Below are 14,811 nucleotides of genomic sequence, written 5' to 3' on the forward strand. Positions count from 1 at the left end.
ACTAATTTCCTTTCTCTTTCTTTCTTTCAAAGTGGGGTCTCATCTAGCCCAGGCTGACCTGGAACTCACTATGTACTCTCAGGGTGGCCTCGAACTCACGGCGATCCTCCTACCTCTGCGGGGATTAAAGGCGTGTGCCAACACACCCGGCTAATTTTTTATTTAATCTTTTCTTTCTCCTTCCTTCCCAAGAGAAAACCCTTTATCTTGTCCCACTCTGTCACCTATGTCTCCCTCACCTCCGGTCACCTGCACATTCCCTCTCGCCACTGCTTTTTACCCCCCACTCCTGGTCCCCACATTCATTCCCTCTTCCCAGGGCGAGCTGTCATCCTTTCCACCCGAGACCCTCCCTCCCTCCGCCCCGCCCTCTTCCCGGGCCGCCCTATTGATTGCGCCGCGTTAAGCCACGCCCCTAGACAGGCCCCGCCCACCAGGCCCCCGCCCGCCCCAGGCCCCGCCCCGCGGGTCACGGGGTCGGCGGACGCGCTGCGCGGCGCGGCGCTGCTGACGGACGTCGCGGCCAAGCCTGGGCACGTGGTCACGTGACGCGCTCCAACATGGCGGCGCCGTGGAGCCCGGGCGTCGCTTCCTGACAGGGCGGCTCGCACGGACGCGGCCGCTGCGAGCCGGGACGCCGGGTCCCCCCCGCAGTGTCCGTCTCGCGGGGTTTCCGGGCTCCCGCCTCTTCGCCGGCCAGGGCCATGCAGGAGAGCCAGACCAAGAGCATGTTCGTGTCCCGGGCCCTGGAGAAGATCCTAGCCGACAAGGAGGTGAAGCGGCCCCAGCACTCGCAGCTGCGCAGGGCCTGCCAGGTGGCGCTCGGTGGGTGAGCCGCCCCGGCCCTGCCCGGTCCTGCCCTGCCCACGCCGGCCGTTACCCAGCCCGGCCTCCCCCGGCCCGGATCCCACCTCCCGGCCTCTCCCAGCCCCGGCGTCGTGTCGCCCGTCCTCCCCAGCCCCGGGGCACGGTGCGGGGAGCTGCTGCCCCGGGCGGGACTGGCCCAAGGTCACCCAGCAAGTTGGTGACAGCCAAGGGCCGCTCCTCCAGCCTCCGTGCTCACGCGTCCTCGCGCTTCCTGCTTCCTCCCCTCCCCACGCCAAGTCCAGGTCCTCTCTGCAGCCCTGACCCCTTTGCTCGCACTCTCTCCCTCTTTTTTTTTTTTTTTTTTTTTGGTTTTAAACTTTTAGCTTTACCTGGGCTGTGCTGGTGGGGGAGAGCCCCCCACCCCCACCGACGTGAGCGGCCCCTTGGGTGTCAGGCTAAGTGTCCGATTGGAGGATGTGATTTGGATGGGGGGGTGGGGGAGGCCGCCTCCTAAAGCTCTTTCCCTCCAACAGAAGGTTGGAAGTGTCTGAAGTGCAAGACATCTGCCCACGCTGGGCGGTTCCCTAAAAGGAAGGGTCTTCTAACAGAGCAGAAATCAGTACTTGGCTCAATAAATACTTGGCTGGGAGAAATAGACCTACGGATTATGGAAAGACATCTTAGAACTGATTAATTCAAAGCTTCGTAGTTGATGCCAACATCAGTCGCCAGTCTTGTGGTGATCAAATGCCCAGTGTGTATCAGACACTAGCAAGTCCTGAGGATACAGTGAGGAACGAGACAGAGGGGTCCGTACCACCTGGGGCATTTACACTGTAGTAGAATAGACCAAAAAAAAAAAAAAAAATCAGACGATAAGCACACGGATGAGGCAGATGTGAATACTAATAAATACTGATAAAAATAAACGAGACAAAAGTGATGTACAGAACCTGAGTTCTGCTTCATTAAGATGGTGGGCAAAGCAATGGGAATGTGATATTTGAGGCCAATATTGAAAGGCAAGAAGTATGTCCCATGTGAGTTTTTAGAGGAAGCATGCTGGCTAGGTGGGGAGCATCGGTGGGTACAGAGCTGCCTTCGAGCTGATTCGCCACCCCAGTGCCTGCAGTAACAGGCTTGGAGTGTTGTAAAAAGCTGTTTTCATAACACATTGACTAAGTGGAAGGGAGGCATAGAGGGAGATCTCTTAGGACCTGGAATGGACTTATGATCTTTGTACTTCCCCCGGGACCGCTTTTATCACAAGGATGTGGGACTCCTTTAAGGGTTGAAATCCATTGCAAGGGAGGTGGTTGTTGCCTAGACAGTCCAGCAGCACCTGCTGGTATTGTGAAAATCGGGATCTGTGGCAGGAATTTACTGAGATGTAGATTTTGAAAGCTTTTCCTATAAGCAGGGCTGAACATGGGGTTTTGCTTTATCAGGAATGTAGGGTAAGCATTACAAAGCAGTAGTTAGTTAGGCAGGAACCTGGTACTTATAACTCCACATTGAAATCTGCCCAGACTCTGTCTTCAGCCTTGCATTTTCCAAGGTTGTTGTCAAGTTTCAAAATAATTACTTGGCATAAAAGTATTCACTTCTCATTCAGAAATCTCAACATCAAGCTTTCACCAAATTGTTTATCACATTGCTGCACCTAACTTATATATAATTGCCTTGGACCATAACATTGAAACTTTATTAGACATTTTGGGACATATCTAGAAGTTCACATTTTTCCAACTCAAATTGTAGAAGTGCACACTTGAAGTATTTTAGTAATGAACAGTAAGAAGTGGCCCCGATAGGGAGTAATTTGACTAGAGTGTGTGAAACTGGTGTGGTAGCTTGTGAACAGCAGCAATGATGAGACATCATCCCAGCAACACGCAGGAACTGACAGGGAACCTGTACACAGAGCCAATTTGGGGGGAGGGGACATCTTAAACTTAATTTTATTTTTATTTGAGAGAGAAAATGGGCGCGTCAAGGCCTGTAGTCACTGAAAACGAACTCCAGACATGTGTGCCCCTTTTGTGCATGTGTGACATTGCGTGATAGCATCACTGTGCATCTTGTTTATGTGGGGCCTGGAAATTTGAACATAAGTTCTTAGGCTTCATAGGCAAGCGCCTTAACTGCTAAGTCATCTCTCCAGCCCAAGGGAACCATCATTTTTTTTTTGTTGTTTATTTTTATTTATTTGAGAGCGACAGAGAAAGAGAGCAAATGGTTGCACCAGGGCCTCCAGCCACTTCAGACAAACTCCAGATGCATGTGCCACCTTGTGCATCTGGCTTATGTGGGTCCTGGGGAATCAAGCCTCAAACCAGGGTCCTTAGGCTTCATAGGCAAGCGCTTAACTGCTAAGCCATCTCTCCACCTCCAAGGGGGCCATCTTTTAAGAGCATAGTCGTATGTTGTTACTATTCAGTGGAAAGACTGCTTTTACTCATACATAGTAGAAAACATCACTTTCTAGTACCTAGTGGCATTTTACTCTGTATCTCAAGGTGTACTTTTGCGTATATCTAGTAGTCCCATTTAAGAAGAGCACTGTGGGGGAGTGGTGGAAAAGATGACTCAGTGGCTAAAGGTGCTTGCCTGCAAAGCCTGGGTTCAATTGCTCAGTACCCAAATGCACAGAAGTAGCGCATGTGTCTGGAGTTTGTTTCGCAGTGGCAGGAGGCCTTGGATTGCCCATCCTCTTAACCTCTCTCCCTCTTTCTGTCTCTCTCAAATAAATAAATAAATAGGGCTGGAGAGATGGCTTAGTAGTTAAGGCATTTGCCTGTGAAGCCTCAGAACTTATGTTTGAACCTCCAGGCCCCATGTAGCCAAACACAATGATGCAAGTTCGGTGTTACACATGTGCACAAGGGGGCACATGGTCTGTAGTTTGTTTGCAGCTGGCTGAAGGTTTTGGCATGACCATTCTCTCGCTCTCAAAATAAAAGTAATTTTTAAAACTAGAAGAGAAATGTGCAAAAGTTGATGAAACAAGCCAGTGTGTAAAAGTAATGTATCTTAGGTTACTAAATGTACGTTACTGTCTTTTTTTTTTTTTTTTTTTGAGGTAGGGTCTCACTCTAGCCCTGGCTAACCTGGAATTCACTGTTTAGGTTGGCAATCTTCCTATCTCTGCCTCCTGAGTGCTGAGACTAAAGGCGTGTGCCACCACACCCATTTAGATTACTGTCAGTTTTGATAAGAACTGAAAGTGTTGGGTTAATAGCTCTTGGAGGAAACAGTTTCTGTAAGAGGAATATACCAGTTGCAACATGCCAGGGGAGGATTTCGGGGCTGCAGAGCCTGCATCCCATGGCTGTTAGAAGCTGCATGATCTCTGGGACTCAAGACTTTGTAGGTTCAAATCGTCTGCCTTCTACTAGCTGTGTGTGGTCTTGGTCGAATTATTTAATACTCCATATTCCTCATAGGGTTACTATAAAGGCTAAGTTATTTGACACGTACAAAGTGCTGGGTGTATAGTGGGCACTCAGATGTTGGATGCTGTGATTGTTACCACAAACAGTTGTAAGCACTTGGATTTGATGTTTTTAATCTTGTAGCATCTTCTGAAGGCTCTGTTTGGTTTGATGGAAATAAGAATGGAATTACATGGAGAGACTGTGCTTGGTAGAGTTAATTACTAAGTAATAAAGACAGGAGTTGTCATTTGTAAAAGCAGGGATGAGCAGGATGGAACAGGTTTGGAGTAACCTCAATGAGTCATCTGCTATAAATACTAAACTCATGGATGGTTGACCATCCAGGTGGGGGATGGTGTCCTTCTGACCCTCTCCTTGGTGAGTGTTCATCGCCCATAGACATTGTTGCTCTTGACTTCTTATTGAAGCCTAGATGGATATTAATAGACTCCAGCCTTTTAGCACTCTGCTGGGGAATATAATTACATTCCTAAAACCTTTCTTTAATTAATTAATTTATTTATTTTTGTGTTTTTAAAATATTTATTTATGTAAGAGAAAGGCAGAGAGAGAGAGAATAGGTGTGCCAGAGGTTCTAGCCACTGCAAACAAACTCCAGATGCAGTACACTATGCTGTGCATCTGGTTCTACATGGGTACTGGAGCGAACCCAGGTCCTTTGGTTTTGCTGCCAAGTGCCTCAACTGCTAAGCCATCTCTCCAGCCCAAAACCTTCCTCTTTTCTTCTTTGTTTATGTATTTGAGAGATAGGCAGCACACCAGATATAGAATAGATACAGCAGAGCCTTTAGCTGCTGCAAATGAACTCTAGAAAATGTCCCACCTTGTGCATCTGGCTTACATGGGTACTGGGGAATTGAACCTGGGTCCTTTGGCTTTGGCAAGCACCTTGTCTGCTAAGCAATCTCTCCAGCCCCAAACCTTCTTTTATAATTCCCTTATTTAAGACCCATTCCTCCCCACCCCTTAATGTCTCTTTAAACTGTTAAACTATATGGAGTTTGGAAGGCTGAGCAGAAAAAAAAAAAAAGATCTTGGGCTGGAGAGATGGCTTAGCAGTTAAGGTGTTTGCCTGCAAAGCCTAAGGACCCTGGTTCAGTTCTCCAGGTTCCATGTAAGTCAATTGCACAAGGGGTGCATGTGTCTGGAGTTTGTTTGCAATGGCTGGAGGCCCTGGTGTGCCCATTCTCTCTGTGTCTCTAATAAAATAAATAAATAAAAGGATCTTAAGTGTTTTTGAACTGGCCATAGAAAAATTTGTCTACAGTATACCTGAATCATCTTAACAATCCTCTTCATAGATAAATATACACATATACATGGTAAATAACTTAATATGCATAGAATACCAAATAGGGCAAGATGTTCTGTAATTATTAGCTATCATACTCCGTCATTATGATAATTTAAAAAGAATAAACATCAATTTTTCATATGAAATTGAGTGACTGTAATCACATATTATATAATATGCATATACTATGTACCATATACCGAACATTTCTGAGTTCTGGGCACAATTCCACCACATGCTTTAGTTTAGCTCTTACTGTTATTATCCCAGAGAAGTGAAGTAACAGGTCAGAAGAACTTAGCCACAGGAAGTCTGCCTCCAGAGTCCAAGTCCCCCCTTACTGCCATGCTCTGATACATCTCTGCGAACAACCTTGCAGAAAGTCTCCAGGAAGCCTTTGAAAGTGATCCTTCCTCTGCAGTCAATTTTCAGAGATGAGTCTGTTTTCCGTAGCTGAATTTTGAGACATACTTGAAAGCCTCTAGTCCAAAAGATCACTGCATTTTTTTCTACAGCTCTTACTGTGCAACTCCGGTGTAGTCTAGTATAAGAGGCTAGAAGGTTTAACAATCACCTCATGTGAGCTCATGAAGACTTGTGTCTTCAGCAGTAAGCTCTTAGGAATTCTGAAATTGCCTGCTTTGGGGCTTGCCCATGTAGTGCAGCCCATGAAAGATAAGCCTCCGGCTCACTGCCCTGACTGTTGAATATGCAGTCAGGAGTGACTGTCTCCTGAGCTGCTTGAGTGGCCTGCTGCAGGTGAAAGCCAGAGTGGCAGGGGACAAGGTGTGAGTGGGATGTGGGGACCCAGACGATGAGCATAGGCAAAGCTTTCCCCAAGTTGAGTTGTGCTTTAAGGAGGAGAGAGCAGAGGCTGGCCATGGGAAGGATAGGCATGTTGGCTGGTTGGTTAAAAGGTAGAAAAGATTTCAGCTTGTTTAAATGTTATGTAGAAGAGAGACAGTTACTAGAGTAAATTCATAAACTTCGTTGCATTAAGTACTTAGGGCTAAGCTGTAGATCAGTGGTAGTGTTTACTCACCTGGCATGCATGAGGCCTGGAGTTTGATTCCCCAGCACCAAAAAGCCTCCCAAACAAACACATCCTTTCATCACTATTAGAAAGAACCTTAAATGCAAAACTTGAAACCTATCAAAAATATCTTACCTGAAGAGGCAAGTAGATCATCATGAGTTCAGGACATCTGGGCTACAGTAAGACCCTGTCTCAAAAAAAAAAAAGTCTAATGTGATGGCATATCCCTGTAATTCCAGCATTCAGTAAAGTTAAGGTAGGACAATCATGAGTTCAGGGCTGTCCTCTGCTACATGCTGAGACCATTTCAGATACCACAATTTGTATATGTGTGAATGAATGAATTAATGAGAATGTCATAATGAAACCCATTATTATGAATAATTAATATAGTCTAACAAAAAAAAATCATACGCCCAGTCAGGCATGGTGGCGCATGCTTATAATCACAACACTTTTGAGGCAGAGGCAGGAGGACCACTGCAAGTGTGAGGTCAGCCTGATCTACAAGTGAGTTCCAGACAAGCATAGTTCAACCAAAATTAACAAATCAGTAAATTAATTGAAATACTTTATAGAATAAATCCTTTAATTTAAGCAAATTCTGGCGGTTTGAGTAGACATTTTGTCTATAAGTGCTATATTTCATAAAAACTTTGAAAAATAGCAGAGCGCTCCTGACCACCCAGCAGACAGGCCCTTGTTGAAAAGCATGCTAATGTTTTCGGGAGGAAGGAGCTCATCAGTCCAGCAGCAGTGTCAATGTTGACTGACTGTTGCAGTGTTTGCTTATTATAATCGGTGAAAATTCTATCAGGAGCCAGGTTTGAACTTTTTCTAGTCCTGTGGACCTCTTGGAGCCTCAGCCTACTGAGGTGGTAACAGTGAGTACATACATCCAGGGTTAAGTGACCTATCACAGTGAATAAATAGCAACCAGGCACCAAAGATGATCTGTGAATCTGAGGCCTTGTGCCACCTTCCTGAGAGAAGGAACTGAGTGTCCACCCTGCTCATTATGTGGTTTGTAGACCTCCTTGTGTGTCTCCAACATTTCAGCACAGTAGTGCAAGCCACTGGCTGAATGAACGAATTCAGAGCTGTGTCCTGTACTTGTAAACCTCAGGGGAGACTCTGGGAGCAGTGCTAGGGAAAACAGCAAACTTGTTCTTTTAAAAAAATAAACTTAAAAAAATAAACTCATAATTGATATTAAAACATCATAAAAATGAGTTTCATGTGCATGTTATATTTGTAGATACAATTCATTCAAAATGACCAATGAAATCTCACTACCATCATTATACAATGCACAGACAACAGTACTGAAATGAGGTGTGGGGGTTTTGGCTTTTAGTCTACTTATTTCCTGGAGGAGTGCTCCCTAAGTGCACAAACAATTGGTTCAGTGATCATTTACTGCTTCTTAGCATGGGGAAAAGTGCTTTCTAAAAGATTATCAAATTTCTAGTAAGTATAAATATTCCCACTATTTTCTTTCCTTTTGAGCAAGCTCCTTCTTCATAGAGAAGAGTGAACTTGTGAAAATGGGACTTAATCAAAAGGAACATGAAATCCGTCAGGGCTAGAGAAATGACTTAGTGGTTAAGGCGCTTGCCTGCAAAGCCAAAGGGCCCAGGTTCAGTATGTCAGGACCCACGTAAGCCCGATGCACAAGGTGGCACATGCATCTGGGGTTCGTTTGCAGGGCTGAGGGCTGTGGTGCATCCATTCTCTCTGTCTTTTTCTCTCTCTTTCAAATAAACAAAATATTTTCTACAAAAAGAACATGGAATCTTTGGTGTAAATAGCTCAACTGTGTTTCCTTCTCACCATTTTCTCAAGGCTTTGAGGCCTGCTAGGAAGTTACTTAACTTTCTTTGCTTCAGTTATCTTAGAGAATAGTTTTACACTCACTGATTCACTCTTAAGATCTTCCTTTCAGCAGCAACTTTTGGTTTACTGCCTTGGTTGCAAGTAAGACTTAATATTTTACTAGGTTTTATTGTTTTGTGGGCCTGTTGTGTCTGGATATAAATTCTTAAACTTTGTCTGTGTGTCCATTGTTCTATATTTCATGTTTTTGTCTGTTGAGCAGGCTAGGCCAACTCCTGTGCTGAAGACATTTATTTGGGTGTCACACCTGGTGTCACGGGGCTAACGGGAGACGGGTGTAGTTCCAACAGTCATGCCACCAACTTGAGAGAACCTTGGTCCTGCAAGGGCATTGGACGTGGAGCTGAGGGGTTGTTCCTGAGAAAGTGTGAGATTTTGAGTGGTGAATGTGAACACAGAAGCTTAGGGTGGGAGCTGTTTCAGCAGAGGGACCTGCCTGAGCAAAGGCTCAGTGGCAGAGGAAATGGACAGAGGCACTGTGTAGTTAGAATGTGGTGAGTGAGGAAGTATGTTTGGGTGTGAGCCCCACCTTGGTGGTCATGGGCAAAAGCAGTGGGATGACACTGAAGGTGCTGAAGACTTGTTTGGTTATGGTTGGTTTTGCTTGTATGTAATGTGCGTGCACATGCATGTGCCCTGTAGTGGGCATCACTCACCTGTAGTGGCTGGAGCAAAACATTGGGTGTCCCACTGCATTGCTCTTCTCTCGGTCTTCCATCCATGCTTGTTTGAGCTGCAGTCTCTAACTGATGCCAGAGCTTACTGCTTTGCAATAGCCCAGATTTCCCCAGTCTCTGCTCTGTTTTTCAGGACTGAGGTTCCAGGCACACCTAGCCTCACCCAGCTGTTTACATGGGATCTGGAGATTTGAACTCAGTTTCAGGCCCCCTCAGGCCCTCATGCTTGAACGGGAAGTGCACTTAACTACTGAGCTATCTCTCCAGCCCCCAGCTTGTAATTTTTGTTTGTTTTCTAGGTAGAGTCTTACTCTAGCTCAGGCTGACCTGTTACTCTGTAGTTCCAGGTTGGCCTTGAACTCACAGCGATCCTCCTACCTCTGTCTCCCGAGTGCTGGGATTAAAGGCATGAGCCACCATGCCCAGCCTAAGCTTGTATTTTGAAAAATCACTTGGGCCACTGTGTTCAGAACATCTTAAAAGAAGAACAGAGATATCTCTGGGGAAAAGGCAGTTGCCATTGCGCAGGGGAGGGTTAGTGGTGGCCTGGCAAGATGGCAGACATAGAGCAGAGTGAATGGATTGCTCACCTCGCTAGAAAGTAAAGCTAAGGAAACCTGGTCCTAGATTAGGTAAGAGTGGAAAAAGTTGGGTGGTGCTGTCAGATGGGAGTGTGGGAAGAGGACCATATAGGGAGTGGGTGCAGGATGAGGCTGATCTGAGTTGGGACTTGGATCTGCCTTTGGACATTGTACAAATCTGCTTTTCATTTCTGTGACAAATACTTCAGTGAAGTAATTTAAAAGGGGGAAAGTTTTGGCTCATGAACCTCATTCAAAGGTTCTAGTCTTATCAGCATCTGGCTCCATTGTTTTTAGCCTGAGGTGAGGCTTCTAGAATATCACTGTGGGAGGTATGATGGACCAGAACTATACACCTCACTATAGCCAGGAAGCAGGGGAGGGACTAGAGACAATATACCCTTCCCACACTCCAGTGATGCTCTTTTAGCCAGTCTGCTTATTATGCACTCTCCAGTGAATTGACCCCGTTGATGAAGTTAGCACCTTCATGCTCTAATCACCTTTCAGTGATTGGAACCTTCATCTGGAGACCAAGCATTCCACACTCTGCAAACCATAACAGCAGCATCCCACTGGACACATGGACTAGGAGGCAGTCAGTAGACGAGCCTGGTGATGTTCATCAGAGAAGCCATCACTGGAGACAGAAATCTGGGGCCATCTAGATGGGAATTGGAGGACCACTGTAGTATACAGAAAGGGGACTTGAAGGCCTGGTCATGAGGACCTCCAGTCCTTCCTGGCTGGCCAGAGGAATCTTTAGAGGGACTAGAGAGACATGGGTGAGAGGCAGAGGAGGGAAATGTGCCACTGCTGGGGCAGAAGCTGTAAGAGCTTCTAGGAGTGTAATGTTGGTAGGTTGGATGCTCAGGGAGATCCAGCCAGAGGGAGACTGGAAACATGCCATCAGGTTAGAGATGTGGTCACTGGTGGCCATCTCTTGAGCATTTTGGGTGGTGAGCTGCAGGTGGAAACCAGACCTGAATGGGCCGAGGCCTGTGTGGAGGGTGAGGCGCACTGGCAGTTCAGGCCCATGTTTGGCTATGCTGGGAGGAGGAGGATGATGGAGCTCATGGAAGATTTTTCTCTTGGCTTTTGTTGTTGAAGAGACAGGGTCTTCCTGTGTACACACGACTGATATGGCATTGTCTCTGTAGCCCAGCCAGGCATTATCATCATGCTGAGGGAGAGGTTAGGTCATGCAGGAAAGGGAAAGGACAATCTGTGGGTCTGCTCAGCCACCGCTGGTCCTGGTCCTGTCCGCTGAAGCTGAGCGTTCTAACGAGTGTCGAAGACAGCCTGGGTGCCAGTGCTGACTGGGAAAGACCGTGGCAAATAAGCTGATGTGTGTTTGTAAAGGGTGATCAATACTGTGAAGAAGGATTAGACAAGTAAGTCAAAGCAGGCGTGGTGGTGCACACCTTTAGTCCCAGCACTGGGGAGGCAGAGGTAGGAGGATTGCTATGAGTTTGAGGCCAGCCTGGGACCACAGAGTGAATTCCAGTTCGGCCTGGGCTACAGTGAGACCCTACCTTGAAAAACAAAACAAAACAAAAAAGAAAAACAAGTCCAAGTAAAGTGAAAAGAAAAGGTGTTCAGGAAATATGGAAAGACAGGGATGGATGGAGTAGCATTCTCAGTGGCGTGGGACAGCGTCCCAGAAATGGTGACTTGAAGCTGGAGAAGGGAGTAAGCCATGAGGATATGGCTGGGTGGAGGAAAGGCATTCTGTTATTGTCAGTCAGACCAGATGGGCGGCAGAGTTCAGATCTTAGAGGCTTTGAAGCCAAGGTCAAGATTCTGATCTTACTGATGTTTGAGAGACATTATTTGACTACTCCCTTAAGGCCATTTCTCTGCCTTGTGAAGAAAAGCTGTGGGGTGGCCAGGAAGGAGGAGAAAAGCTGGAAAAGTGGGGCAGTAAGAGGCGGTGGCAGTTGTGGTGACAGCAGCGTAGTGAGAAGTGGTCAGAGCCCCTGTCCTGAGAGCGGGCGGGTAGGGAGGGAGTGGAGAGCACCACGGAGGGGGATCGGGCCTTCCTCGCAGCAGAGGGCACACTGAGAAGGTCCCGGTTAGGCTGCCCACAGGAAGTTGAACTTGCCTGGGACTGCTTCTAACCTCTGAAGGAGGGAGGCCGCTGACAGGCTCCATCAGCCATGAGGGGCGAGGGGCAGTGGTGCTGGTCAGGAGGGAGAGGGCTGTTTGAGTGTGCAGGCAGTGTGGTGGGGCGGGAGGAACTGCCTGACTTGCCATTTGTTGGGGGTCTGCTGAGAGGATGGTAGTGTAACCTTAGGATAGCATTTTGCCAGAAACTAAGACCAAAGGGCAGAAGAAGGCGTCATTGCTGATCACTTACTCTGGTAACAGTCCTGCTAGTGGGATCCCTCCTGGAAAATGCAGAAAGAAGGTGATGTTTTAGTGGATAGGCCAATGGGAGGTCCTGGTGGGAGCACTTAAGTGGGTGGGTCCCCTGGAAGGACAGGAGCTTGTGTGCAGAGACTAGGAAGGAGCTGGAAGTGCCTCAGTTCCACACAGGGCCAAGATTCATGTGACCAACCACCCTACAGGTGGGGGAACTGAGGCGGTGGTTGGCAGGAGAGTTGAAGGAATTGAATTGAAGGGCTAGTTTGCAAGGTGGGGGGAGGTGGGCTGCCTCATGTGAAGAATTATGGTGAGATTTGAGGCATTGACAGCTGACGGATTGTTGGGCAAGGTTGCATGTGAGGGTGCTGATGGACATTGTTGGACGTGCCCTGGGAGGCGAAGGGAGGGGTGAGACAGTGCTCGATTACAGGTGAGTGTCATTCCCATAGATAATGATCTGGGAGGACCTGGGCTTTCTGGCTGCAGCCACCCCAGCCCGGGCCTGTCCCTCCTTTCCACCCTGCAGGTCTATGATTATGATTGCCTCCTCGGGAGCAGGGAGGGCAGTGCGTCCAGCATGTGGGTCAGTAGAGCACAGCAGGGCCCTACCAGAGGTCCTTGCCCTCTCCTCCTCCAGTGGCTCCTAGGGCAGGAAGTTGCACTCCCGAGCAGCAGGTGGGTGGCCCTGTGCCCAGTCCCCCATGGCTCCTCCTGCCGCGGCTGCTGAGAATAGTCACCCTGGGCTGCAGTACGGACACTGGTGCTCGGCCGTCGCGGCCAGCAGTCACCCCTCCAGTTTTCCTCTTTCCCTGGGCTTAGCTCCACCGTGCACTAGAGACTTCACGCCCTCATGGCTCCTGGCTCAACATAGAGCCAGAGACCTGACACCAACACTTCCCTGGCCACAGATTCAGACGAGATTTTCTCACATGGGGTTGTCAGGAGAATTGCCCTCACCCAAGGCGTCCTTACAGTCTCTGAAGTCCTTACAGGGCTGCTTTTTCCCACCCCAAGATTTTAGGAAGTCGATACCAGGAGGTTTGATAACCCATCTGGCACCAGTCAGCCGATAACCCATGATGCCTGTCTTGAACCCAGCTCTGCTTGAGTCTCCCACAAGGCTCCCACCACTCCCTTCCCTGGTTCCCTGTCCTCCCTTGTGAGGGGGAAACATGATGCTCCTGTCTATCCAGAGCCTGTCAGCAGTGGAACTGCCTGACTCCAGCTACTCTTTGGACATCTCTGGTCTGTGGACATGGCTTCGGTTGCAGCTTGGGCCACGTGCCTGTCTCTGCACATCTTCTACCTGGGCCACTTGCACCATCAGCCTGCATTACTAGCAGGTGGCTTCTGATTGGTTCTCTGCTTCTGTCCCGGCCTTATGTGCACAGCTGTCCCAACTGATGGACTCTGGGGCTTTCTTCCTCCTCTGTGGAGGTGCCCCACAGCTCCAACTGAACCCCCGGCTGTGCCAAGTGCAGTGGATTTTCAGCCTGTTTTTTTTTTTCTTTAATAAAAGTAGTTAAAATACAATAATTCTCATCCTTACAGGAATAGTTAGGGGTACATTAACAAATGTCTGTGATCTTAGGATCTGCAATTGTGGTTTCTTGGGCTCCTTAGTAAGAGTAGGTCACAGAAAAGGGATGCTGTCTACACACTATCCCCGTGCTGCTGCTGCCCCCACCAGCCCTTTGCCCACATCCATTCAAGAATCAAGATGAGGGTTGGAGGTATAGCCTAGTGGTGGAATGCTTGCCTGGCATGTGGAAGGCCCTGGCTTCTATCTTGGGCACTGCAAACAAAAGTGCACCTTCGTTGTGGTCCTGCCAGAAAAGAGGATTGAGAGATGCCAGGGCTGAGGATGTAGATCAGCTGTGTAGCTGAGAGGGTTACTGGGGCAGGAAAACCACCCATGTTTTGAACTGTCTAGTTTTAGCCTTTGTGGTTTCTATTAGTGATAGCAAAACCACAGGTCTATAGCTTCCAGATGATTTCTTGTGTTTATGGGAGAGGTTATGAACACAGGCTCTGGAGCCTGATTTTCTGAGTTCAAGTCCTAGCTCCACCCGGAAACCTCTGAATTGACTGGAAGACTTGTGACAGAGTTTCGCTTTGCACTTTGGTCCACCTGATAGCTGTTTTGTGAGATTCTGTCACAGCACCAAACAAGACTGCTTTATGGGGAGGACAGGGTGCTGCCTAGCATTCTTCCTTGTACAGAATGGCCCTGAATGTCAACAGTGCCCATGTTGCGAACCCAGTTCTAAGTAGGAGGGCGGTAACAGTACCTACTGACAGAGTCTTTGTGGCTTTAAACGAACTGGTCCCTCCTCACACAGGCAGTGCCTCATCAGTGGGATCACTGAAGGGAAGAGGTCTTCTTTCACTTCATCATTCACAATTTCATGAACTTGCTTTTGAGTGGTTTCCAAATAGCTTGTAGTGAGGATTTGTTTTCCATTGTATTGCATGCTCCTAACATATTCCTTCTTCCCCACCAGATGAAATTAAAGCAGAAATTGAGAAGCAGAGGTAAGCAACCACACTTTCCCTTGCTGAGGTACAGCGTGGAGGGCTAGATGGTGGCCATGGAAACTGCTGCGCCTGCAGTTTTCCGTTACTTACTTACATAGTCCCAGCCCAGTGCTAACACAGCAGAACTCTGCCTGAACAGGCTGTGGGCTCAGTGCTT

The 14,811-nt window shown here is 47.9% G+C and overlaps 1 protein-coding gene across 2 annotated transcripts in view; it reads left to right on the forward strand.

The window, feature by feature from the left end:
* Positions 1-616: 616 nt before the first annotated feature.
* Positions 617-14,811, forward strand: part of Arfgef2 (ADP ribosylation factor guanine nucleotide exchange factor 2) — a 113,173-nt gene continuing 98,978 nt past the window's right edge. For both annotated transcript variants that reach the window (XM_045155851.1, XM_045155852.1), the window contains exons 1-2: positions 617-825; positions 14,621-14,651. In XM_045155851.1, coding sequence (XP_045011786.1) covers positions 705-825; positions 14,621-14,651 — 152 coding nt within the window. In that variant the 5' untranslated portion in view covers positions 617-704. The remainder of the gene's footprint in view (positions 826-14,620; positions 14,652-14,811) is intronic.

The sequence above is a fragment of the Jaculus jaculus genome, chromosome 8 (genome assembly GCF_020740685.1).
Source record: "Jaculus jaculus isolate mJacJac1 chromosome 8, mJacJac1.mat.Y.cur, whole genome shotgun sequence".
Classification (NCBI taxonomy): domain Eukaryota; kingdom Metazoa; phylum Chordata; class Mammalia; order Rodentia; family Dipodidae; genus Jaculus; species Jaculus jaculus.